This window comes from Meleagris gallopavo, chromosome 1 (genome assembly GCF_905368555.1).
Source record: "Meleagris gallopavo chromosome 1, MGAL_WU_HG_1.1, whole genome shotgun sequence".
Lineage (NCBI taxonomy): Eukaryota > Metazoa > Chordata > Aves > Galliformes > Phasianidae > Meleagris > Meleagris gallopavo.
The window spans coordinates 176,633,694-176,659,808 of record NC_139404.1 but is presented as its reverse complement, the minus strand read 5'-3'; the positions used below and the strand labels follow the sequence as shown (position 1 = coordinate 176,659,808).

Below are 26,115 nucleotides of genomic sequence, written 5' to 3'. Positions count from 1 at the left end.
CGCTACAGGCTTGGGGCAGAGTGGCTGGAAGAACTGTATAAGGGAAATGGACCTGGGGGTACTGATTGATGCAGGCTGATCGTGAGCCAGCAGTGTGCCCAGGTGGCCAAGAAGGCCAAGGGCATCCTGGCTTGCATCAGAAACAGTGTTGCCAGCAGGAACAGGGAAGTGATTCTCCCCTGTACTCAGCTCTGGTGAGGCCGCACCTCCAGTACTGTGTCCAGTTTTGGGCCCCTGGCTGCAAGAAAGACATTGAGGCCCTGGAGCGGGTTCAAAGAAGGGTGACAAAGCTGGTGAGGGGTCTGGAGCACAGGCCTTGTGAGAAGCGGCTGAAGGAGCTGGGATTGTTCAGTCTGGAGAAGAGGAGGCTCAGGGGAGACCTTATTGCTCTCTATAACTACCTGAAGGGAGGTTGCAGTGAGCTGGGGGTCGGCCTCTTCTCTTGTGTAACTGGTGATAGGACTAGAGGGAATGGCTTCAAGCTGTGCCAGAGGAGATTCAGGCTGGACATTAGAAATACTACTTCCCTGAAAGAAAGGTCAGGCACTGGAATGGACTGCCCAGGGAGATGGTGGAGTCACTGACCCTGGAGGTGTTCAAGGAATGTTTGGACATTATGATGAGGGATGTGGTTTAGTGAGAACTATAGGTGATAGGTGGATGGTTAGATTGGGTGATCTTGAAAGTCTTTTCCAACCTTGGTGATTCTGTGATTCTTTCCTGGGACATTCTACCTAATAGAACTGCTGCCTTCTGGAGTACGTGTGCCTATACACTTGAACAGCTATACTTCGTATTTATTTTCACATCACATATTACACAGACATAATGGCCAGGGTTGGAAGGGACCTCAAGGATCATGAAGCTCCAACCCCCCTGCCACACGCAGGGCCACCAACCTCCCCATTTAATACTAGAACAGGTTGCCTAGGGCCCCATCCAACCTGGCCTTGAACACCTCCAGGGATGGGGCATCCACAACCTCTTTGGGCAGCCTGTTCCAGCACCTCACCACTCACTCTGTAAAGAACTTCCCCCTGACATCCAACCTAAATCTTCCTTCCTTCAACTTGAAACCATTTCCCCTTGTCCTGCTGCTATCTTCCCTTTCAAAGAGTTGTTTTCCTAACTGTGTTGTGGTTTACACCAGCTGACAGTGAGGTTCATTTGCTATATTGTCATCCAGTATGAGCAATTGGACAAGATCTGCTATTCCTCATGGCCAGATTTAATTTTGACTACCACAAAGCTTCAGTTTTTTAATATGCTATACATATTGTTTTGATTTTTCCCAAATCATTAGTGTGGCAGACTCCATATCCTTCACTTCTGCTTAAAGCAAGGCTCCTTCTACACCTAGCAGCTAGTTGTTGTGTGGAATTATTTCTGAACTGAAAATGTAGATATAGAGTCAAATTATATTTTGGAAACAGTCTTCATTTCTTCAAGGCTGAACCAAACATATGCTACACCTGACGTTTTTCACCAACATCAGCAAAAAAAGCACCTCCACCGTTCAACTCAGTGTGTGTAATCAGTTTGTTTCTACATTAATTCTTCACTCACTCACTTTAGTCACACCACCACACTTTAGCAGCCTTTGAACGAACTGTTTTTACTCCTTTGATATCATTACACACATATTAGTGTCAGACAGACCCTGGAAAAAAACAAGCTGATGCTGCAAACATTGAGTTTTTTCAATACTCATAGCCCAGTGCAGACATTGCTGCTTCTTTTTGTTCATTTGCCATTCAAACTATCCAGGAGGCTCCTGGAGGGGGATGCAGCACCCAGCTCTCCTTCCATGAGTTAGATCTCCCTTCTACCAGACTTTTCCTGGAAATGACTCTGCAAAATCACCACATGGAACAGTGTGGGCACCTTCTATTCTGTTGGCTGTGCAGGATAGTGGGAGTTTAAACAACTTTCAGTCAGCTGTAAACCATAAAACATGTTTTGGGAGAGGGTAGCAGGGCCCCTTCTCAGAGAGGGCCCCATTTCACCTCTAGCTGCATCACGAGGATGCTCAAGCATCCACAAACAGAAGAGGGTTTATGAAAGAGAACTGTGATTTTCTTTGCTTCTGGTACCACTGTCCTTCAGAAATAATCTCCCCTCAGAGGAGGGCTGGGTGTGGGGTACAGGGCAGAGCTAGGGGCAGCCCTTACTTTGTGCTAATTGCTGTCCTTTGCTATGCACGTTGCATTGTTTAGGCAAAGTTTTATCAGGTTCGCCAAAAACACTGAATCTTTAATGCTTATCTGAGGAGCTATTGTTCTTCCATATCTCTTAGAGCATTCAGCTTAGAAGAAGCCCGCATTAGTTTACTTATTCGGAGATAAGAATAGGAAGAAGCCAATGGGCAAGCACAAGTGACTGAGTAGAGAAGTCGCTAATGGCAGGGTTGATGGAGCAGCAATAAAACTGCTAAGAACGAAGGGTGGGCAGTGCCAGTGCAGTGTGGGGACATGCTGGATGGCAGCAGGGAGTGAAGAACTGGTTCTGTACACCCCACAGACGGGAGGGAGAGAGTGGGAGGGAGAGAGTGGGAGGAGAGCTCTGGAATTAAAAGTTCTGTAAATCACAGGAGTGAGTGGCAGGCGCTCAAAAGAAAGGGTGGGGAGAGCAGGCAGCATCCAACAGTGATGGGTGATTCCTCTGTAGAAAGCAGGCTGCATCCATGCTTTGCTTTGTTTTAATTCAATCTGAGACAAGCATATTCTCTTGTTCCTTTTGTCACTATTCAAATCACTGACTACGTGACTAATCCAGCAGTTCACTGAGGTCTCAAGTGCAAGTCCTCAATCAGATTAAAAACAAGAATGGTATGATTCAGTAACGACTTGGTTGCACCTGTATGTGCATCACTCTAGTCAAGTAATTTCTAGAATGCAAATATATGATGGGAAACATTTCCTCTTGCTCACCACATCAGCAACAAAGGAATCAAACTGGATTGGGGAAGAGTCATGAGGAACTAAACAGTTATGGATATCCTGCTGTTGAAAAAGAAAGAAAGGGAGGAAGAAAAAAAAAAAAAAGAAAGGAAAGAAATGGCTTTTACAAAATGCTTTCTGAGCAGAAGCTACAGTCAAGCCCATACTAAAACGTTCCACCAACAGATCTGTGCTGGGCTACAGCTGTGGCCTGTAGATCACGTTTGTGTGTGGCTCTCAGAGTCAGCCTTTTGATATCCCAAGTCTAATGCTGATCCTTGGCACAAAGCCCCTTGTGAAGCCATAGGAAATGTGTACCAGCAGTGTCGCAGGAAATGAGGACAGGATAAATTTCCAAAGCACACTATTTGTTTTTTGATTCCTCAGTTTTTCTGTATTTTCCAACTTTAGACTTTTTTTCTTTTGTGCAGTTCTACTAGTTGCCAAACTTCCACCCATCCCACCAGTTGGCTCCTTCAAAGCTCAAGACAGAAGTTCTCTGTGGATATTCAGGAATGGTCTCCATCGCAACTGAGGGGTGAAGATAATTGAGCTCTCTGCAAGGTGGTTAAATACATAATTTGGAGAATGCTTAAAACCTTCTAACTTTTGATGGCCGTCTACACTCAGCAGAATCAAGAAGAGCATAGCATGACAGGATCATGTACTGATACTGGTGGGGAGCAAATACCCACAGGATATTTGAGCACTGAAGCATGCAGAACTATACACAAAACTAGCATTAGTCTTCCTATGCAGAGACAACATCAGGAGAGCTCTGGTGATGACAGAAAACCAAGCAGGCAGACGCATGCTGCAGCTTGACTGCTGTTAGTCAGTGGGCAATGATTTGCAGCTGAAAAGTCAACAGAAGTTATGCAAGACTGCAAGGCTGCACATTGCACACAGTAACAAAGGAAGCTGAAGTGGTAGGCTTCAGGAAGAGCCATTTGACCAAGGGCCACTGGGTAACTAATGAAAAAGGATATGACATTCACAGATAATACATGTACTTGGAAGGTGACTGAAAGCCTGCAGCACAAGGTAACAGGCTGTACTGGGAAAATGTGCACCATGAAGAACATAAAGCAGGTGAGGCAGTACAGTCTGCCAAGATCCATCCCTTCTCTTTGTGAGCAGTCTGCTTTAGGTGATCATCGTGGCTCATCAGTGTCTCTGCTGGACACCAAACAGCATTCAAGGAGGATTCAGATGGTATGTACTCACTGATGTTCCTCAAGCTTGAAAAGATATCCACCGCAATCTACACCACCTAAAAGAGAAATGTTATCAGCAGAGGGGAAATAGAAACCAGTTTGCTGGAATGGTTGTTGGCTGCTTAGCTGAGGGGAGCTCCTCTTGTCAGAGGGGTGCAGAGCCTGCTTCACTGAGCTTGGGGCATGCTGATTCCTCAGCACGCACTGCTGCTGAGGAATCTTCTGGGTTTCGCGGTGTGCACAAACCCCAGACTAGCAGCACAAGTCTCAGATTTGGTATGTAAAAGCTGGTATGCAAAGAGGAGAGTAAAATCAGAGGAAATATTAAATACCTTTCTAACAAAATTAAAAGGGAAAAACAAACAAACAAAAACAAACAAACAAACAAAAAAACACCTTTTAGTGAAATAATTATTCTGCAGTTGACTAAAATGTTCGTGGGCCAGTAAATGTGACCAGAAAGTTCATGCTCTTTTTGGTGGGCTGTTTTTGCTTTGTTACTTTGCTGCATTTTTGCAGGTGATAAAGAGATGATCAGTATAAACAGATGGGCTTTCAGTATTTGAGAGCTAGATAATGATAAAAGCGTTCTTGATTTAAGACCAATAATAAAAAACAGCTGTAGGTATAAATTTGGTTTACAATAGAAGATAATAACCAGGGAGTGAATGAGCCATTCACCAGAAAAGTCAGTAATTAGTGGCAGTTTAATGCATCATGAACAACACTGGGAAGCTGTTGTTGCTGTGCATTCATCAGTTTCATTATCCCTGTCTGTAACAGGTTGGAAAGGGATAAAGGGTTGGCTTTTCTCTCTCTCTGTGCAATAAGAAACCTTGAGCACTTTGAGCAGTGTCCTTGGGGTATGAAGAGTGAAACAAGTCCATGAACTGTCAGGCTGCAATTTCAGGCTCTCCCTGACATGTTCATGCATTTCGTATTTGCACTTCCTAGTCCTTACCTTCCTACCAGGAGCCTTTTCCTTGCCTGAAAAAGGCAAGGAACAGCCACAGGCTGCAAAGACTGAGAACTTCAGCATTTCTTTTTGCTGAGGACCAAGGACCTACTGTGCAGGGAGAAGGAAGGACGTTCCCTGCTCTATGCAGTCTGCATAGACTCTTTGGGGAAATGGTTGTACTCACTGATTTGAAAGGAAAAAAAGTAAGCTGCAAAGCTAGAATTCTCCCCATAAGATCTCTCCAAGATTTCTGCACAAACACAAACACAAACACACTGGAGCTGCATGGAGACAGGCGCAGGAGCTCAGGAGGCTGCCATGTCTATGCTTAGCCAACTCAAGAGGACCATTTGGCTCTAGGTCATTCGAAAGTGGAGCAGTGATTAGTGCTGAATTCATCAAAAGAGGGAGCCCTTCTCTGGGAATAGTGGAGTCCCATGGAAGCTCAATTTTCCAGGCACCAAGGTCTCCCCAATTTGTTGATCCTCATGTTGTTACCTGCAGAATTCAGTTCAGTCCAGCAGAGTCCATTGCAGAGATCTGTGGAAAGGAACTTGTAGGCACAGAGGAAACAGAGCCATAACGCCAAGCAGTGCCAAACAGCCACACAGCACCTCGTTAGACAAGCCACTGCAATTGTTGCCAAGCAATGCATTCAGGCTTAGAAAATATTCAGATGAAGACAAGAAGTATCACCCTCAACCAGCACCCCACGAGAAGGAAAAATGAACTCCCTCGAGTCAGGAATGTTTCTGCCTCTGCCCTTCACTGTATTCAAGCACATCATAAAGGGATTTGCTTCAGGCAGGGAAAGGTAGATGTCCAAGAAAACCACCGTCTTTTGCAATGTTTGCATTACCTGTGTAGTAAGAACACTTACTGCTAGAAGCCAAGGGTTCTAGCTAAGCAGACACTGGGTGTCTTGTTGGGATAATTTTATGGGTCAGTAGATCACATCTTTTGTCAAGAAACATATTGTTTCTGCCCTCGTTCAAATTTTTTTCTCAGTGAAAAAATTTTCACATATGACCATACTTTCTTGAGAGTAAATGGTGGCAAAATAAATGGACCATGGAAAAACAAATGTATTCTTTTGTTACTGATCACATTTTGAAAGAGATTGTATTTTGGGAGACCTGAAATGCCAAAATCGCACTCATAAATGATAGCAGCCATGTGAGAGCTCCTTACCAGAGCTCCTTTTGGCTCTGCCCCAGGCCCACCAGATCCATCCTGCATGCTCCCATGCAACCAAAGCCCTCATGTCAACACTTCCAAACCAGGAGGAGACCAGGCAGCACCAGGAGGCTTTCACTGGGCTGGCACAGGGAGCTCGGCAGCACTTCTGGCGTACTCTGCAGCTAGGTACTGGCTGGCTGATGGGCTGAGCTCTGTGTGAACAATAGAAAAATGGGATAAAAACAATTTTACAACAGCTCCACACATGTCTAGCATGTGGAAAAAAAATGTAAAATAAATCAGGACTAAGCTGTGTAAGTGTTGTTGCTATGTATTTTATTGTTTTGGGTATAGTGTCAGGCAATGGTGCTCATAAATCAATCACAGTAGTTTTTATTATTTCAAAAGAGATAGAAGCTATTGGAAATTGTTTGATGGACATACGTGTAGATAAGGAAATTCCGAACAAGATTAGCACGTGTAAAGTTTCCCATTCCCACCAGGGATTGCTGTTGAAACACTTTATTTCCAAACTGCTGCCCACAGTCTTAGGTGTGAACATTCTCCCCACGTCAAGACACGTTGCGCTGTAATGAAGCATACTGTACATGCTGGGAACAGGAATTTTGCCTGTAAATCAGCAAAATACACATGCCTGTCTACAGCTTCAGGGACGTGAAATGTTGGCATAAAACAAGATTGTTCTTGCCCATTTTGCTACACACAGCTCCAGTTTGCTTGCTTGATTGGATTTGCATCTCTTTTTCTTTTCTACAGCACTTAGCACACCTCCTGCACTGCTCACTAGAATATTCATACTGTCTGCTGATGTGAAAATCATAGCTAGATCAATACAACCAGCTACATTATTTTTTCTTTTTCCTTTTGCATGTGAAATTGAAGAAGCCAAAGGGAGATATGGGGAAAGTTGCTTAAAAGCTGTTCAATAAGCTACAGTCCAGATTTTTTGATATCCAGTACTTTTTGGTGAGCAAGGCATTTCTATGCCATGCCCCAGGACAGCTAGGGAGGGCTTGTGAACCATTGGACTGGGAGCTGTGCTCTCATCTCTCAAATCTGAGATCAGACCACCAATGTCCCGTTGGATGCTGAGCTCAGAAGTCCCCACACGTGTGGATGTGGCTCTAAGGGTCATGGCACATAGAAAAACCCTTAGGTTTTCCCGAAGTCACACAGATTCAGAGATATTGTTTTGCTTGACATGACAGGAGTCAAAGTTTTACCTCCTACTCCGTGCCATAGCCACAGAGCGGCAGGTTACTACAGGCTGGTGTTGCTCTCCACTTTCACAGGGTTTAGTCAGATGAACAAAAGTCAGCAGCACAGAAGGAGAGGAGAGGGAACAAGATGTCCTGTGGGAGATGCTCTCCTAACAACTAGGGACAAATGGGAAACGGTAGGAGGCTCTGGATTTGGTCTCTGCTCTGCTCCTGTTCATACATTTTACATTGAACACTGAACAGAAGATATCAAACAAGATTCAGAAGAAGAGTCATCCTTTTCTGGCTGCCTATCTTAAACTCCAGATGAGTCAGGACCTCTCATATAGTCTCTGCCTTTCAGTACATGGTTCAGGGAAGTTAAGAGTGTCTCTTCTTCCTTCCCTCCCTTCATCCTTTGCCATGAGCCTGGGGAAGAGAATGTGTGGGATGGCACCCAGCATTCTGAAGGAAATAGAGGTCTGGGTCTCCTCCTTGCCAGGAGAAAGCTTCACAAAGACAATAATCTAGTCAGCTCCATTTGGAAGGAGGTGTTTCCAGAGGTGCCCAAGCACACACAGATCTGTCCACAATAAGCTGACAAAATCCTTCATTGGACACTGGTGGTTCCATACCTATGGATCCCAAGTAGGTCTGTGGTGCAGAAGGGACAGTGTTGTCCACCCTGGGGTTCTAACTGACCGTGTTCCTGGGTTCTGCTAATGCTGAGAGTGTATCCATGTTCAAATTGGTTTAACAGCATTGCTTACTTACCAAATGAAGCTTGAGTACTATGTACCAGAAAGCTCAAATTACACATACAAATTTTAGACCAATTGAAGCATGTCTGCCACAAGAGCTTTGCAGTAGTTTATCAAGATAAATAAAAGTTTAGTTAACCCAAACAGCTTTTCCGCTAAAGACAGCCCAAGTGAAAATAAATAACCCTTATCTTTGAAGGATGCCAACAACCAACTGCACCTCAGGTGAATCATGAGTGAGTCTGCCTCAGACTTATGGACTGGGGCCATGCAACCTTCTGAAGTTCCCTGGCCTTTCCACTACTGGTATTTAATTTTTGGTTGACTTCTGTGTGTAGGAAAAAAAAAGGAAAAAAAAAAAACCCAAACAGTTCCTCCCCAATTCCTCCTCACAGTTCTGTTTGGAATATGCCTTCAGCACTGGTTTTGTAATGATCTTTAATATGTGGTTATTGTCCAGTGATTAACTTTTCAGTGTTTAACTGGGTAATGCCTTCCAGTTCTTTGGTGAGGGAGGCAGTGTAAAACCAGAGCTGTTAAAAAAAAAAAGCCAGCAGCCAGTAATACAAGCCTGCTGAGCAGTGTCGGGTTGGTGAGCTGTATGTGCAGCAGGCAGTGCCTCAGGGCCTTGAGGCCAGGCCACGTTCTCCTTTGACTGAGTCCAGCTCAGAGGAGGTCTGAAGGGATTTGTGAGCAGCTGCAGTGAGGCCTTCCACTCCCAAAACCTTCAGTTGAAGAGTCTTTCCTACATTATGTTAAAGGGGTTAGATAGGTTTGGGATGAGATCCAAGAGACTATTCAGTTACTTAGGATTTAAATAAATACCAGACACCTACGTTCAGAGCTGCAACAAAGAAAAGCCCCACTCAGCTTTCGCCCAGCCCTACAGGCATTAAATCCTCCTGGTGCCTTCCAGGACCTGCACATTCCTGGACACCTGCCACTCCTCCTCCCTGTGTCACCTGGCGGTGCAGTGTGATGGCAGCTGTAGATCTTGGCCCACAGGTCACCAACCCCAGTGTCACTGAACACCCACCCACAACCAAGAGACCTGGTTTAGCTCCCAGGTAGCCCAGGGGACTTCACATGGGAAGTACCTGCTTTCCCCCAAATCCTGAATGCCCTAAGATCCCGATCTCAGTACGGTGTGGTTCCGTTGTCTCACCCTTGGTGGAGATCATAACCTGTCATACATGTGTCAGCATGGTTAGGTGATACGCTTATCAGCTTCATTACAAATTTTATCCTTTATCCATCTAAACATTTTGATTTTCTGTTACCACTGGGTGCAGAGCAGAGGCAGCCTGGCCAGCTTGCACCTCTATATCAGCTCAGTTCACAGGAGATCAGGGACGAAGATGAGGAGTTCTAATTTTTCGTTGAAGTGCATGTTGTTATTGTATTCTTGTGTTGCAGCTAAAAGGATCTTTCTGCAAAGTTCCTCAATTCTTCTTTCATCTCGACTAATTCACTCTTGTGGTACTGTCTTCTATCAGCCTATTTAAATAACGTTTTAACATTAACAATAATAATGGATACCAAAATAATATTCAATCTTTGGGCCAGGTTTTAAAGTGTTTGCTGCTGATCTATTCAGTGTTAATGCAAAACATGACACTGCGTGTCATATACATACACCTGCACAAATGCCTATATCCATATAGCCATTGCTTTAGCAAACAAAGCTTCAGCAAGGAGGCTCATGAAAACACAGGGTAGCCATGTTTCCTTGCATGTTGAGCAAGAAGAGGGCTGTGTGGGTTTAGTTTTCATCAAGGAATAAGGAAGTGATGTCTGGTACCAACATCTGCCAGTTGCTCTGGCTGGTGGCCCTGGTGAAGCTGAGTGTGTGGGCATACCACACCTCAACTCGGGGTCCCCGGGATCCTCAGTCTCTCATGGCTCTGGGTGTTTGAGATGTGAGCACTCCTGCTTCAGCCTTATCTGTGTTGAGAAACTTGCATGCATTCCAGTCGTCAACCATCTCCCCCATGCCCACTAATCACATCCCTCAGTGCCACATCCATACATTTCTCAAACACCTCCAAGGACGGTGACACCACCACCTCCCCAGGGCAGTGCCTCACCACCCTTTCTGAGAAGAAATGTTTCCTAATATCCAACCTGAACACAACAATATCAACCCTGGCACAGCTTAAGACCATTCCCTCTTATCCTATTGTTGCTACATGTGGGCATAAGTTGACCTCCACCTCCTCATAGCCTCCTTTCAGGCAGCTGTAGAGAGCAATAAAGTCACTCCTGAGCCTCCTCTTCATCAGTCTGAACAATCCCAATTCCCTCAGCCACTCCCCATAAGACTTGTGCTCCAGACCCCTCACAGCTCTGTTGTCCTCTAGAAGGGCAGTTGCTGCTGTGGATTTTGGCTCTGGGTGCATAGGAATATTACCAGGGCCACAGGTTTACCAGTTGCTTTCCCTTCCAGCCTTCTCCTGGATCATCCATGGCACCAAAGGACATGGTACTGTTCTTCCTAGCCACCAGCAAACTGAGTGAAAAATCACAGTTGAATGATTTGTGAGTGTGATGACGCATCAATGCGGGCACACCGTGCTGCACCAGTGGTGGTGGGTGGACAAGGGCCCCAAAAAGGACTGTGTGGAGGGCTGCAGTGCATGGACTGCTCGCCCAACTGGCAGAAGTGCTGTGGGGAGGTCATGGCTGCAGCGTGCCATGAGATCTGATGTTGCAAAAGGGCTGTGCAGAAAGCAGCTGGGTGGCATCGCGGTGTTCTTTTGTTACACCCTTCCCACGGGCCTGGCCCAAGCCTGGGGAGATCAACGGGGATTTTCTGAGTGGCAGCGAGGAGCTTTGAGTCAAGCCCTGAAACTTCTGCAAGCACTCAGAAAACATTAGCGTGGCTTTCACAGCACCGAGCAGCAGGGGGAGGCTGCGGCAGAAGTTCTGGTGGGGACGGGCCTACAGTACGGGAAGGAGGTGCGGGGTGGGGACGGGGTGTGGGGAGGGGCCCTGCTGTCCCTGCTCCTCCTGGCACGGACGAGGCAGGCGCTGGCTGCGGCTCTATGAGGGCTTGGCGGCTGAGTCAGGGCCTTGCTCGGGCCTCTCCCTGCCCACTCCTCCCACAGACCCACCTGCCATGCGCTGTGTCAGGACTTGGGCAACCCACCCGAGGCCTTACGCTGAGAAGGTGGCTGCGCTCCACAGCCATCATTGGGTGTGCATGGTCTCCTGTGGGTTTACTGGGTCAGCCTCTGCTCCCAGGTAAAAGTGACAGGACAGGAGGGAATGGCCTTAAGTTGTACCAGAGGTGGTTCAGGTTGGATATTAGGAAAAATTTCTTCTCAAGGAGCGGTGAGGCAGTGGAACAGGCTGCCCAGGGAGGTGGTGCAATCACCAATTGATGGGCATCGTAGTGAGATGGACTGATGGTTGGACTGCATAATCTTGGCCTTTTCCAACTTTAATGATTCCATGATTCTGCCGAGATATGCACTGGAGGGGTGCTTCTCCCAGGCAGGCAATTGGGCACAGTTTCCTTGTTACACCACAGCCACAACAAGGAGCAAGGGGAAGAGCCAGCAGGGCAAGGAGTGTTCCTTTATGAAGAAAATAAATAGATTTATTTCAGAAGTACAGCAATAAAGCCTCGGTTTAGTGTAGGAAATAGAGGTAACTGTGGCATGTAGAAAATCAAAGAATGCAAGTGAGAGCAGAGGTCCACCTCAAGTTGGTGGCACGTTTCCCAGCCCACTGCAGCAGGGTGGTGGGGGGTGATACAGTATGAGCGGTTGACATGATGAGTGTCTACAGGTCCCTGCTTGTCAGAGGGGCTGGGATGCCTGGGCTCACTCTGATCTGGTGTGGATCCACAGGTTGGCATTAGGTCGGGGTAGTAATTTAAAAAACGAAATGCAATTTCAGAGCGTCCCACCACTGGTATGTTTTGTGTCTTTGGCATCCAGGGTTGCTGGGATCAGGTCAGCAGACAAACAAAACTAAGGCTGCAGGGGGCTGGGCTCAGAAGAAAGAGAGATGGAGGAGGATATGCAGTGGGGTTGGAGCTAATGTGATTTGTGTAATGGGAGTGGAACATGTCAGACACAGAGCTGGTCAGGGCTCTTCCTTATTTGATAGGAAAGCAAGAAGGGGGGACTTGAGGAGGGCTTCTTAAGAAGCTCTGAATAATCATTTGGCACCTGGGCCAATTTAAGCAATCTTTGCCCCAGGCATAACAAAGGGAAAAATCGCAGGGTGGGGATGTGCAGCCAGAGATGGGCAGAGACAATTAAGCCAGTTACTAGCAAAGAAACTCACTGAATTTATGCCAGCACAGCATAAATTTCTGGTCACTGGCGGGGCAGAGACTTCAAGACCCTGAAGATGAGTGATGGCGTGGGAGCAACAGCAGGCACAGTGGAGGGCTGTGAGCTCATGTGCTTTAGGGCCAGGAGCAGCCTCAGCCAGCTTGCAAGGATGTGGGATTGGAAACACAACTAAGAGGGCACTGAAAATTTCAGGGACTTTTACTTGGCGGTTACAAAAGTCAGATGATGTTTCAGATAAAGGAGTGCGTGATCAAGGATGCACAGTAGCGTGATGAGAAACATCACAGCCAAACACAACTCAGTCACAACTGATCCTCTCTGCTGAGGCAAGAAATTCGTACAAGTACAGCCTTGGATAAGCTCTGGCTCCCATCTATGGTGCAGGGACCAGCACATTTGTTTCCGACTCACCCAGGTGCCAGGGCACTCCAGCAATGGAGAAGGGCTGTTTGTGCTGACACTATATCAGGCACTCCTCATGTGAAACAGCCAACCAACCCAAACCCATTTACAGCACAGCCTGTGCTGATGCACAAAACAGCACATATGCTCATTTTCTTCATTTAAGCTTTGCCCATTTATCCAGGCTTAAACTTGCAACAGATATGGAGCTGGTACTCTTGAAACATCCAACTACTAGAACAAAAACCACTTTTTGAAATTTTTGTAAATGGACAGTGAAAATACCATATACAGAGTTATGTCGAGTTTGGGGTTTTATAGGAATGTCCTTTGTAAGAAACCAAGCAAAAACAGCCACCCTCCATCTGAGGAGAACATAGTTGCCTTAAGATGTTTTCTAAGTTTTATTGACGCCTAGCACAGGTCTATTTAATTTGATCACAACGTGATGAGATGAGGCATGATCATGCATAATCATTAACCAATCTCCATTCCTATTCCCTATATGGTATGTGATTCACAGCATGCCCTGGATGAAAGTCCACAGCTAGGGCTACCCTGTGCAATACAGCTCTGGACCAAATGTAGTCTCTTTGCACCCTGAGCCCAGCATAGCATGAAGCCTGAACTCTGTCTTTGTTCTTTAACAGAATGATGGGGGGGAATTTGCTGAGCAGGGCTGGAGGCACTGCCCAAACCTTGAACTTGCCCATTGTAAAGAAACAGAGCCATTGAAGTAAATATGTTTAGAACATTGTCACAGCCATACATGGAACCCGTGCTGCTTGGAGAAACCACAAGGCTATCAGCAACTATACAACCACGCAGACAAAGTTTCATGCCTGCTTTTTCACCCTCTAGCTTGCTGGCAAAAATATCTAGAAGACTGTCAATAATAGCTTTTCATGACAATGATTGGAAAAGAAACTGTGAAGGCAAGGAAGTTGAGGAGTGTGCCAGAAGAAAAGAATGGCAACCAAAATCCATTCTCTGAGGACAGAGTTGACTCCAGCTATTTTCTCTCTGTTGCTTGGCCCTGCACCCTATTAAGACGTAGGAGCCCATTAGGTTCTACATAAAGTAAGAACAAGCCTGAAGCCATTTATAGTGTGGACACATACGCACAAAGTAAAAGTCTGATGTGACAGAAGGAAAACTTAAAACTGAAGATGGTTTATGCATTAAGTGCAGTCTCTGCTCCTAGTGACACATGTAGCAGCTCTTTAGAAAAGTAGCTCTGCAGCACAAAAGCAGTGGGGTCAATTCATTTGCACTAGTATAAAAAAAAGAACAACTCTGAGGACTGCACACTGATGACATACTCTGGTGAAAACTGAGATGCAAAACAGGAGAAGCACACATAAAACAGCATAATTAGGGTCCTCTTCTATACCCACCCCTTTGACATTTCAGGATTCTTTGCTTTCAACAGCCACACCTATCCCAAAACTTCATCCTCCTGAGCAGATAGGTTATGTGCTTACCACCATTATGGGGGACAACAGAATTAGGGCATAGGTGCTCTGGGTGGGAACGAGCATTGTACAATCCATGCAGATGCAGAGTCCTTGCTCAAAAGCAGCCTTTCATAAGCACTTGTCTGGCTTAAGCTCTCACTAGCATTCACATATAGACTCTCACTTCATTGCCAAAGTTTAGAGTGTTTGTCTTTTATTCAGAAGACTTTCTCCATTTCCAGTGTTTAAGATATTTTCCCATGTGTTCCAGAACGAGCCCCTAGTTTCATAACAGCACCAGTCTACCACAAAAGAAAAAAAATAGCTAACAAAAGCAAAAGTTTCAGTGATGTGCTATAGCATAAAGAAACAAATACAGCAAATGCGTTAGAGAAATAAACATGTGCTAAGTGGAGTATTTACATAAAATTATGTATGTTCCTATAAAATTGGCAGCATGCAATGAAAAGATTAACAGGAATACTTATACTGGTCTGCTAGTTTTCAAAAGCAGGTCTACTTGGACTGCACTTGTATCGCTGTGCTGCTTTTAGGCACAGCATTGCACTCAGAACCTAGCTACTCCAGTTCTCCACACTACCTGTGGTGGGATTTCACACAGCCCCATAGCCAGCAGTGTAGATGCAGGTGCCTCAAGCTATTCATCCAGACTCAAGCAGTGCTTGCAAAGCTGTAAAGATGTAGCCTACTGCTATTTCCTCTCTATGAATATGGTATTGCAGGATTCATCTGCAATTACCTGCTTAAACAAAGTTGCTTACTGTAACACCTTAAGTAACATGGAATCTTAGATTTTACAAAAATACTTTAATTTTCTGTTCACAATTAAAAACTATCTTTATTACAAAACAGTTTGAAACATTAGCACATCTAGCTTGGAAAGACTTTTGTTCTTATTGCTGTTTGTAGCGTTTTCAAGGAACCAGCACAAAGGCACTAGTGCATTTGTCATAGTCAACTTGTAAGGATATCCGTAGGAAAATACACTTTCCTATTTAATCCTCATAACTTTCAAATGTTTAAGCTGCCTTTTTTTCCTCAACAGGTGCATAACTGACACCTTTCACTACACATCTAAATCTCCCCCAACATAAGCTGTTTAGTATAATAAATTTTATTGCAGCCTTTAGACAAAGAACATTCACTCTTTTCGGAGCGAATACCAGCACTGACCACCTTAGCTACTTGTGAATCCTATAACTGTGTTCTGGCAGCTATCAGATATTAACTCATTCATTTCATTTTGTTTGGTTTCTTCTTTATTCTCATGGTTGGGGTGGTGTTTCTGATTTCCAGCTTTTCTAGACCTTCTGAGAAAAAATTTTGTCAGTAAATAACATAATTCAGCCACATTTAAAAGAATGCAAATGCTGGACACAGCAATCATGAAAATAGTGAACACTGTCTTTTCAGTAGGTCGAGAAACAAAGCAGTCTACTGTGTTGGGGCAGGGCCAGGCACTACATTTCATTAAGCGAGGCATTCGGAACCCATCATACATGAAATAGAATGCATACATGAAGACTGCTTCAAAGACCAATCTGAAGAAGATGCTGCAAGTGTACGTCCACCACAAGGTGCCCTCAATACGAAACTTCTGTGTTCTGATTTCTTCAATGTCCTTATACTCGCATTTCTGGTCTCCCTTTCTGAACTGCCTTTTCTTCTCATGCCTCCTGTAAGCCACATGCATGGCCACCAGCAGTGCAGGGGTAGAAACGAAGATCAGCTGCAGGGCCCAGAGTCTGATGTGAGAGATGGGGAAAAAGTGATCATAGCAAACATTCTTGCAACCAGGTTGCAAAGTGTTGCAGATAAAGTCATCTTGTTCATCTCCCCAGACTCTCTCTGCAGCCACAACCAGGATCATGATACGGAAGATGAACAGGACTGTGAGCCATATCTTCCCAATACTGGTGGAGTGTTTATTTACACCTCCTAAGATGGTCTGCAGAGCTCCCCAATCCATTGTCTTGTTTTAAAGGAATGACCTAAGACGAGACAAAAAGAAAAAGATGCATCAAGATGGGAAAAAAAACACTATTAAGCATACAGTATAAAATAAAGGCAACATTGTACATTCATAGGCTGTGGTAATGGCTTGTTGACACAGTGGTCTTTCTGGTAAGCAGTCAAAGTGGCACAGTAACCACATATCAGCAGGTGACATTTTTTTGTTTGATAACGAGAAAGGAATCAGTCTGACTGCTAGGCGCATTTGGCAACTGAAAACTTCTATCCACATCGGTAAGAAAAAGTAGACAAGGGGAATTGGTAAAAAATTGACCTTATTTAAAAGCTACAATTTCTAGAAAGCTTTGATAACAGGAGCAAAGAACAGAAGATGATATCAACAGTCAGAAGGAAGTAGGTGTTATGGTGAAACGTAACCAGAATGAGAGATTCCTCAGAGCCTCTGGAATTCTTAAGGTAAAAAGAAAGAAGCAGGTGGTGAGGTGGAAGCTCCATTGTAAAGTTACAGAAAATCAAAGAAACTGAAAAACAAAAACTGTATGGTCACTTAGTTACTTTATTTGAGAGGAAAATAGCTAAACTTATTAGGAAGTTAAGACAAGTTTGCCCATCCTTGGCCTAGAGCTGTGCCTGCTAATTGAGTGCAATCTCTGTAAGATTTCCCAAATACCAGACCAGGGCATAAACAACATTTTCATAAGTACATTATTCCAGCAATAAAGACAGACCTCGAGGAGCTGCTGTGGAAGCTCTGCACCTTATATGAGGAGGCCTGCACTGCCTGCCTTGGGAAGTTTTAAGGACGCAGCTGTATGGCTCTCTGCATTGTTGCAGAAAAGAAAGCCACAATTTCATGAGGGGATAGAGGTGAAATCTTGTCACAACCTATTTCCCTATCTTGTTTACAATCAGCACAATGAGGTTCATCCAAAATTGTGTTTCTCTCCACTAACTACAAAAGACAGTGTAGGGTACTTAGACACAGGACATATTCCCATGCCCACCCAGATGACCTTCCCTGGTAACACAAGTACATTACTCCTCAAACAGGAGAGAAGTTTCAGAAGCTGGGAGAAAGCCAAAGTCCACAGACAGGCCAGCAGAAGCTCAGACACTCTTCAACAGAAAAAGTGTTTCCAGTAGTTGGGATTCAAAGTATAATGACTGTAAAACTAAAATCCTTTGTTATCTGCCCCATACCTCTCCAGTAACACTGCAACTGTTTGTGGAAGCTGAGGAGATCCACACAACGGGCATTTGCAGCTGGTATAAAGAAGCATTTCATACCCCTACTCCCTTCCAATGAATTTACTGAGAGGTAACTTGCATGTTACTCTGAAATTAAGAAAACATTTCTTGTGCCCATCAGGCAGAAGTGCTCCTCATCCTCTTTGCTCTGAAATGTCTCATCAAGAGGTTGTTTTCTCAAATTTGTGAATTTTATCATCTCTCAGAGATCATCTTACTTTGACAGTTGCAGCACAGGGCACTAATAAACAAAAAACACTTCTCCAGGGGTTCTAGAGAACAGCTCTGTTGCCACTGGCAAAGCCCACTACATCTATTGTGATGTAATTACGCTTTTTATCAACTCTGAGATAGCTGCAGACATACACCTTCCTTATCTTCCTTGTGCAGTGTGACCCAACTTCTGCATCACACTTCCATTTTGAGCGCTGTCAAAACCCTCCCTGCTTTACGACTGTCACATATACTCATGAATCACATACAATAATACAAAGCATCAAAGAACACGACAGCTCAGGCAAAACGAAGAAGTCTGATCGTGATGTGAACAAAGGGTTTTTTCTTTCCTGGCTTATTGGAAGGTTCTGGTTGTGGAAAACATGTTTTACCAGGTCATCTTGGATGACTGTGTGGGGTTACTTCAGGAGCTGAAAGACAGTGGGGTGGAAGAAGGGCAAGATTTTCTTGAGGTTGTAAGAAATCTTTCCCAATTCTGACTCTTCTTTGGGATACAGAGTGAGATACTACCTCTGCATTTGTCTGAAAAGAGTCCTAGTTGCAGAGCTGCCTTCCTATCATGTTTTGTTTTATTTATTTTTCCTCCCAAACATAAACTGTATATTTCATCAGCATATGGATATAGAAAAAGTCTCTTCAGCTTAGCACACAAGAGCATGTGAAGGACTCTGAACACCAGAGATACTTACAAAACAGTCAGATTTTAAAATATTTGACTCTATCCCTCTTTTTGCCATCTTATTTTAAATTGACCAGGTTTTTTTGTCTGTTTGTTTTTAAACCAGGATTTGTTCTGGAGATTATCATATAATCAAACTGAAGCAGAGGAAAAGTTACAGCTTTACTATTGATATTCTTATTCATGTTCTCTTACTAATGCGCACTTTGCTGCTAGGGAACTAATGATGTGACATACCTCAGCACTGATTAGAAATACCTTCATGCACCACAGTTCTATGTTCTATGGAAGACAAATACCACAGGAACTGCAGCATTACACCTCATCTACCCACTCTTTAAATCCAAAAACTTGTGTTTCTTCTGTCATTGTTCCCTCTTTGATCAGCCATCTCCATAAATACGAGAAGCTGAGAAGGGAGAACTGCATACTCCCTCCTCATAAGCCCCATTTCTTATGCTTTCTTGCCTCACTGTAAACCAGTACTGCTGCCTTTCTGTTGCTACAGCTTCCCAAGAACTTGCTTCCATGTACAATTGCACCTTCTGTCTCCCTGTGCAGAATGAGATACCAAAATACAAGTGCCTAAGGGTGTACTTAAAGGATACCTGTCTTTAGTGGCAGAGCTAGATACAGACACTTCCCCATCACTGCTTGTTCCCAAGGTCCCACTGCAGTTCTCCATCCTCTGCAGCACTGTGAGAGTACATTATAACCCAGAACCCAACTGGTTTGTTTAGAAGTTATTCCCAGTATTGGTACATTGTTTTTGTCCAACCTGACCCATTTCCATGTTGTGCTTTAGCACACAGCTCCACAAATCATTTGGAAAGAGCGTCATTTTAAAACAAGCTGCACATTGCAAAGCATCAGAATGAGCAGCTAGTGGAGAAGAGGGTGTTGCCCTTAGTAGAGCTGCTTCAAGATATTGTGAAACTACACTATTCACCTGACTGTTCCATCTCCATTGAGAACACATTATGTTTCAACCCTAGCAAAACTATGTCTGTACCTGGATGCAGGCAGAAAAAGCCACTGCACTTCAGAGAGGCAGCTGTTCCTAATCTGACTTGATGGGCAAGTAAAACAGGATAGCCTCCCAGGGCCATCTCCACTCCTTCCCGAAGCCCTTTGACTTTCATATCCTCCCAAACATTCCCCTCTTCACCATTCCCAGCCACCTTCCAACTCCTCCAGCAATCTCTCCCACTCCACTTTCCACCATCCCATTCTTCCTGCTGCTTGCTGAGCCAGTCACCAACCTTTGCCCCTCCTTGTTCTACCCTCATGGCCTGACTTGCTTTTATGCTAGCAGAAAGGCACGTGACTTCTGAAGAGTTCAGGAAACTGATACAAGCAGTGATTATCAGATACTGCACTCAGTGAAGTTCTTGAAGACCAGAACAGCTGAGACCGCAGGGCCATATTCCAGCAGCCCAAATCCTACCCAGATACTCTGGACCTGGTTTTCCCTGACTTTTAATATTAGATACTCTAAACTGTGTTACTGAGAGATAAAGGCAATTCATAAGCCATTTAATTGCTCACCTTTCAGTCAATAAAATAGACAGTGATCAAAGCAGAACGTAACTTAACTGAGTCCTTCACAGATCACTCCATCCAGATATCAAGTTGGGACTATCTGTAGTGATGTGAAGTCTCATTTACTCCTAGTTTACTCTGTAGTGATGTGATGCCTCATTTACTCCTAGTTTACTAAAAAACATAGGGTGCTGACTCCCCATTGCAGGTTATCTTTCTTTCAAATACTTGCTTTCTAGACCTTCTTACTAGTAAGTAAAATATTAACTGTCTGGCTGAAAAATGGAAACAAAAGCAGGAAAGGGACTTCCCTCTGATGGCTGCTAACTCTTACAGATAATTGTGTGAGCCAATCCACCTAAATGCACACAGAAATTATAGTGTGCAGACAGTATTTGCTCATCTCAGAAGTAAAGCACTGGACAGGAATAAGTTAAGACATGAAAGCCCAGGTGAAATTGGGACAAAAAAAAAAAAAAAAGTACAGTGGGGATAGGGACTGAAGATAAAGGAGGAATATGAGAAGAACAGAAGATAAGGCAGTAAACTTGAGTAGCTGAGCATTTAGAGTGCATCTTAAAATGAGACTGTGGTAACCAACAAATTCATGAATCTGTTCTTCTATTGGCTGAACCTTCTGTTCCTCCATCTGAGAAATCAGAGGAACAGGACAGCACAGCTATTACAGCAGGAGATAATAATGATCTTAAGATGTCACCACTCTCAACCAAAGAGCTGGCAGTGCAGGAAATGGTTTTACATGACCATACAACACATGGAGAGGCACACAAGTGTTCTTCCCCCAGTGGGCTCAGGCACTGTTAGTAGGCTAGACAGCAGGACAAATACAGCTTACCTATTTCTGCAGTTCTCCAGCTACTGGGCAGGTTTTGAGCTCTACAATGCCAGGACTGCTTACTGCTTAAACTAGTTCCTATCAACCTGCATTAAACAACCACCACAGCATTCTGCATGCACCCACTAAAATCCCCACACATCACATAATCACTGAGTACTTCAGGCACACAGCAACTTGCAGGTGTTTTTGCTCTGCTCTGGTAAGGACTGGTATACTGGATAATCATTAGTCAGTGGTTAAATCCATGGCTTCAGCAAAGCACAGAGTGCAGAGCAAAGGTAGAAACAACATAAACTGCATCACTTTCACATACACACTGTGGAACTTACTGCTATAGGATATTAACAAGGCAAAAAAGTCATGTTGGAGGCACTATAGGAACATCTAAGAGATCCAGTCAGCATGTATAAATTCAAAGACTACACACTCCTCCGCTATGGTCCGGTTTATTATTGTAAGGGAACCAAACAGAAACGCAGAGGTTGTTCACAACATCTCCGTTCCTATCAGAATTTCAGTGTAGGATACCAGCAGTCACCAGTGCAAAGTGCTTCTAGATATTGGTATAGGATCAGCAGTCTGCGAAGACAGATGTCCCTTCATCCAACCTAGGAGTACATTAGCTGAGATAATCTTTAAACAAAATGTACCGGTCCTGATCAGAGCTGGAGATAAAGAAGGAAATCAGAAGCCTGAGAGGAGCAACTTCAACACAGAACAATGTTGTCAGGATGGAGTCTAGGAAGCTTCTTATAAATATATATTAGATCAATATCTTTCAAAGACAGCATCCCTTTATCTCAGCAAGGAAAGCCAGCACACAGGCAACACTTACCTGCTGACTCTCCCAGACTGTCTACTTAATTTTAAGCCTACCCCACACATTAGTTCCCCAGACATTAAATGAGATAGCAAAATCTCACTTTCTTACAGGGTTGTTCTGAAGTGCTCCTCTACAGTTGGACACTTCGGAGAGTCATACTTCATTAGCAGTGGACCAAGAGTGATAAGCACTATTTCAAAGTTGGAATACAGAGCTTAAATTGAACCATTCAGAACATTCATTACTTAAGAGAGAACACAGCTCCTCCCATTATGACAGCTGCAGTGTAGAGTTCACACTGTAAGATGCAGCTTTGAACTCTGACTTGGGCAAGCTGAAATCCTTTCATTTCACTATTATAAGAAGCTTCCAGCTATTTTAATTTTACTGCAGTATATTAAAAGCATAGGAGTGCTTCAACTGCACGCTCCTTCAAGAATCAACAGCTCTACTAAGAAGTTGAATAAGGATCAAAAGATCAGTCTAACAATCCCAAAAGCCCATGCAGCTCTCTCTAGCAGCTCTTAAGCTTTTTTCTGAGCACCTACCTCCACATCAGAGTGGAAACTGGAGAGCAACAGAAGAGCCAAGACAGATAGGAATTACAGTATATCTGATTTGACACAAGAACAGGCCAAGACTAATCAGGAACAGGAAACCTCTGACAGTTGCAGGTCTGAACACAGCAAGCATTGTGTTTTCTTCTACTCAAGAATATGCCAACAGGATACATTGTTTGCTCTAAGCCTCATGTAAGAAAATATGTAGCCTTTAAAACAACAGATTACAACCCAATATGCATGAAGTTTAATATTAAAAACATATGCTAAGTAAATAACAAGAGCATTGAGGATTCAGCCCCACACTGACCACATTATGACTACCCTATGTTCATGCCCTTACATCCTCTCAAGCCATTTTCCAAGCAGGTTTGGAAATATCCATGGCTATTTCACTACCCTACAACTGTAAAAGGAGAATTACCATCCTCCAGAACACCTCTGCATGAAATTCACTCCACTTGTGGAAAATAAGACATCAGAAAAGTTGGTCATGCTTGAAGGTATAACAAGACTGAAGAATTCTTACTGGAATTTGGCCCCTCAGCAATTTTTGAAGGAAAGGTTTACAGGGGGAAGAAAAAGAGTGCTTAAAAGCCCTTGCTTTGAAAGGGATTCAAATTCCTGAGGACTATTTCTTCACTGATGCGAGCGTCCTATTTCCCAAATTCTAAATAAAGTTTTACGTGCACTTTGCATTGCCCCCAGACACAAAAGTAGCAGTACTATTTGTCTGGGTTTGTAAAAGACAACAAAAATCACCAGCATTAGGCATACATCCATATTCTCTTTACAGATTCACCATGTATTCCTGGAAATATACCCACTCCCACCTCACAGGATTTCTGGTAAACTGGCAGATTACTTCCTCAGAGAGGGCTTGAACCCTTATGGAAACATTATCACTATTTTATAGTGAAATGCAGATTTTCTTCAGTGTGTGTTTTGTCAGTATTTCTTTCAGTGAAAGTAGAGATAAAAATCAGCTTTTTCTATTTAAAAGTATCTATGGCAGGAAGAACTACATATGAGATAAAAAAAAAATAATTGTTTTCAACTTCCCTTTAGTAACTAACTGCTCCATTTCTATTTTGTTCATATTCCTTTTGTTTTGACAGCACTGTATCTCTTCTCATACATCATCTCTTCAGATGTTCCTTTATACAAAATAGTACTTAGCCAGGCAAGAGTTGGATATCTTTTAGATAAGCCATCAGTCATCACTAACAGCAATTAAGAGCTGTGAGGAGCAGAACAAGGAAAAAAAAACATATGAAGAAAAACCAAAATTAAACCCATGCTCTCGTTTGTTGAAGTTTCTGACATCTTTTATTTCTCCATTCACGTAACAACAAGAAGCACCATTTGTAAAGTGCCCTTTTTGCTGACAGGAGCCAACTGAATCTCTGCAATAGTTTTGTGCTGTAACTTAGATGTACTTCAAAGTACTGCCATTTTCCTAGATATGGAGATATTCTATTGTACCTTTTTCAGTTTTTGCACCAATTCAACGAGTCTGCCAAGTAATCTCACCCTGGTTAGACTTAAAAGGCATGCAAAACAACACAGGCAGAACCCCAGCATTCACAAGTTTGAAATAAGTGGTCCTGTCATGAAAAAATGGATTCTTCCAGAGATGTATCAGAAGCCATGCCTTTTTATTGCTCCATTTTAAGCTCTGTGACATGTAGTCCTTATACCACCAGTTACCAGACTGGCAGTCCTGGGGACTGAAGTCTCAAAGAACGTGCACTAGAAGAACAACATCATGGCTCTGCAAACATACAGCAAACCCCATCTGGAAAAGTCCCTAACTGGCACACAAAGGTGCTTCCTTCCAGCTCACTGCAGAAGGCTGAACCCTGACTCACCATTGCCCCATCTCTGAGCTAAATCTACAGCCTTCCTCCGTGCTGCTTTTCCTGCCTTACTTCAAGGCAAGCAGGCCGAGCAACAGAGACCAAGAGATAATAGAAACCACAGAAATTCATTAACAAAAATCAAAAATGAAACTAGCTGATTCTACTTTCAACCCAGCGCACACAGACTTTGTAGTAAACCCAGCCACAAGCCAGGCCCAGACCTAGATATCACTGCACACAAGCCACAGCTCATTAGTGATAAAAGCACAACAACTTGGCTTAAAAGAGCACTCGAGATAAAAGGCTCCTTCTGTCCTCTAACCACCCTCTGACTGCTCCCTTGGAATGTTTCATAAAATCAGAATCGTTAAGACAGGAAAACATCCCTAAGACCACCTGTCCCAGCCAGGCACCTAGTGCCAGCACTGCCCGCTATCCACGTCCCTCAGTGCCACATCCCCACGTTTCATTGAGCACCTGTGAGAGCGATGCCTCCGCCAGCTCCCCACTTACTGTCCCAGTAACGCCTCGCCAACCGGCGGAGACTTTCCTTAAGGACGAGATTCCTCAACAAAAGAGGGGGAGCGGCGGGCCGGCCGGCTGGAGCAGCGCCGTGCTCCCAGCCGCAGCGCCGTGCTCTGACTCACGGCTCAGCTCCGCTCCCCTGTAGCTCTGAGGAATGCTTCCAGCGCGCGATCGCCGGACCTGTCAGTTTGCTGCAAACTGTTTACCTCAGCGCAGCTCTCCGAACGTCCGTAGGTGTGCCGCGAATTACCTGCAATTGCGGAAGCCTTTATTTCGCTCGATGCCGTAGCTGCTCGGGCACTTCACATAACGCGCTCACTAAGAGAGATCGGGGATTAGAAGAAGAGATGTTAGGAGTTAAATAGACAGTAGTGACCGAGAAAAGCACTTCCGATAAGGCCGGGGCCCCGCGCTGCCCCACAGGCTGCAGATGAGGAAGCGAGACGTGAAGCAAGGTGCTCCATCGCGGGCAGCGTCCTGCCGCCGCCGCCCGTTCTCGCCCGCCCTCCCGCTGCTCCCCTCACCTGCCTTCGGGGCCAGCACCCGGGCTCAGCGGTGCGGTGCCACAGGAACAGCCGGCCCCAGCCTCCCGGCCCGCAGCTTTAAGGTCCCTCCCCGTTCACCTGCCGCCGCTTTTAGCCCGCCCCGCGCCCGCCTCCACCCGCGCGGGGTTCCTTCGGCGGAGCGCCCGGGGCGGAGCCGGGCCGGGAGCGCCCATCCCCGGCGGGGCACGGCTGTGCGGGGACAACAGAGTCCGCGATCGGGGGTCTCGCCCCTTCCCTGAGCCGCCCTTTCCATAGCCATCCCGCCTAGAGAGGCATCGAGGGCAGGGCTGTGAGGAGAGGGGGAGAGGACAGAAGGTAGAGGCAAAGGGCAGGAAGGCAGAGCGAGGCCTGGGGCAGCAGGGGAAAATCTGGCAAAAGAAGGTGCTGGAGAAAACCCATAGAGAGATAATGGCAAATGTGGGTTTTGTAGGGTAAATGTGTGTGTAAGATAACAGAACTGTAGTATGCTGTCTGGTCAAACCCTGGTATTTGGAAGGGCCTGTTCCTCGTGGAAGTTGTGATTGGCAAAAAAAGAAAAGCCAATGGTTGCTGGCTTTGTGAGAATGTTCTGAAGAGTCCCTGAAATGTAGCTGCAGCTCCTGGCAACTTGTGCACTCCTCACACCACAGCTCTGTATCCATGCAGGACCCACTCTGCACACTGTTCTGTTTCCAGTACAGCTTTGCTGTCACAACCTTGGGGTTCAGAAATCTCTATCTGAAACCTTGATTCCTGCACACGTACATGTCTAATTAGAGAAATGGTAGCTAATGCTCTACCCAAATTTCTGGGGAAAGCAC

At 44.8% G+C, this 26,115-nt stretch overlaps 1 protein-coding gene across 5 annotated transcripts; it reads right to left on the bottom strand.

The window, feature by feature from the left end:
• Positions 1-14,637: 14,637 nt before the first annotated feature.
• On the bottom strand, positions 14,638-25,450 carry LOC100549350 (gap junction beta-6 protein). Of its 5 annotated transcripts, none has more exons than XM_085216206.1 (3): positions 25,295-25,450; positions 24,977-25,088; positions 14,638-16,452 (listed from the first exon to the last, which is right to left on the bottom strand). In XM_085216206.1, exon 3 carries the CDS (start codon positions 16,428-16,430, stop codon positions 15,639-15,641), a length of 792 nt encoding a protein of 263 aa, XP_085072332.1. In that variant the 5' UTR covers positions 16,431-16,452; positions 24,977-25,088; positions 25,295-25,450; the 3' UTR covers positions 14,638-15,638. The 5 variants fall into 5 exon arrangements, with proteins under 5 accessions (XP_085072332.1, XP_085072330.1, XP_085072333.1 ...); XM_085216204.1 differs by having other exon boundaries at positions 25,021-25,088; XM_085216207.1 differs by having other exon boundaries at positions 24,977-25,084; positions 25,295-25,444.
• Positions 25,451-26,115: the final 665 nt, after the last annotated feature.

Excerpts from the sequence above, each read along its gene's own strand:
- LOC100549350 (XM_085216206.1), bottom strand. The coding sequence starts at position 16,430 with ATGGATTGGGGAGCTCTGCAGACCATCTTAGGAGGTGTAAATAAACAC.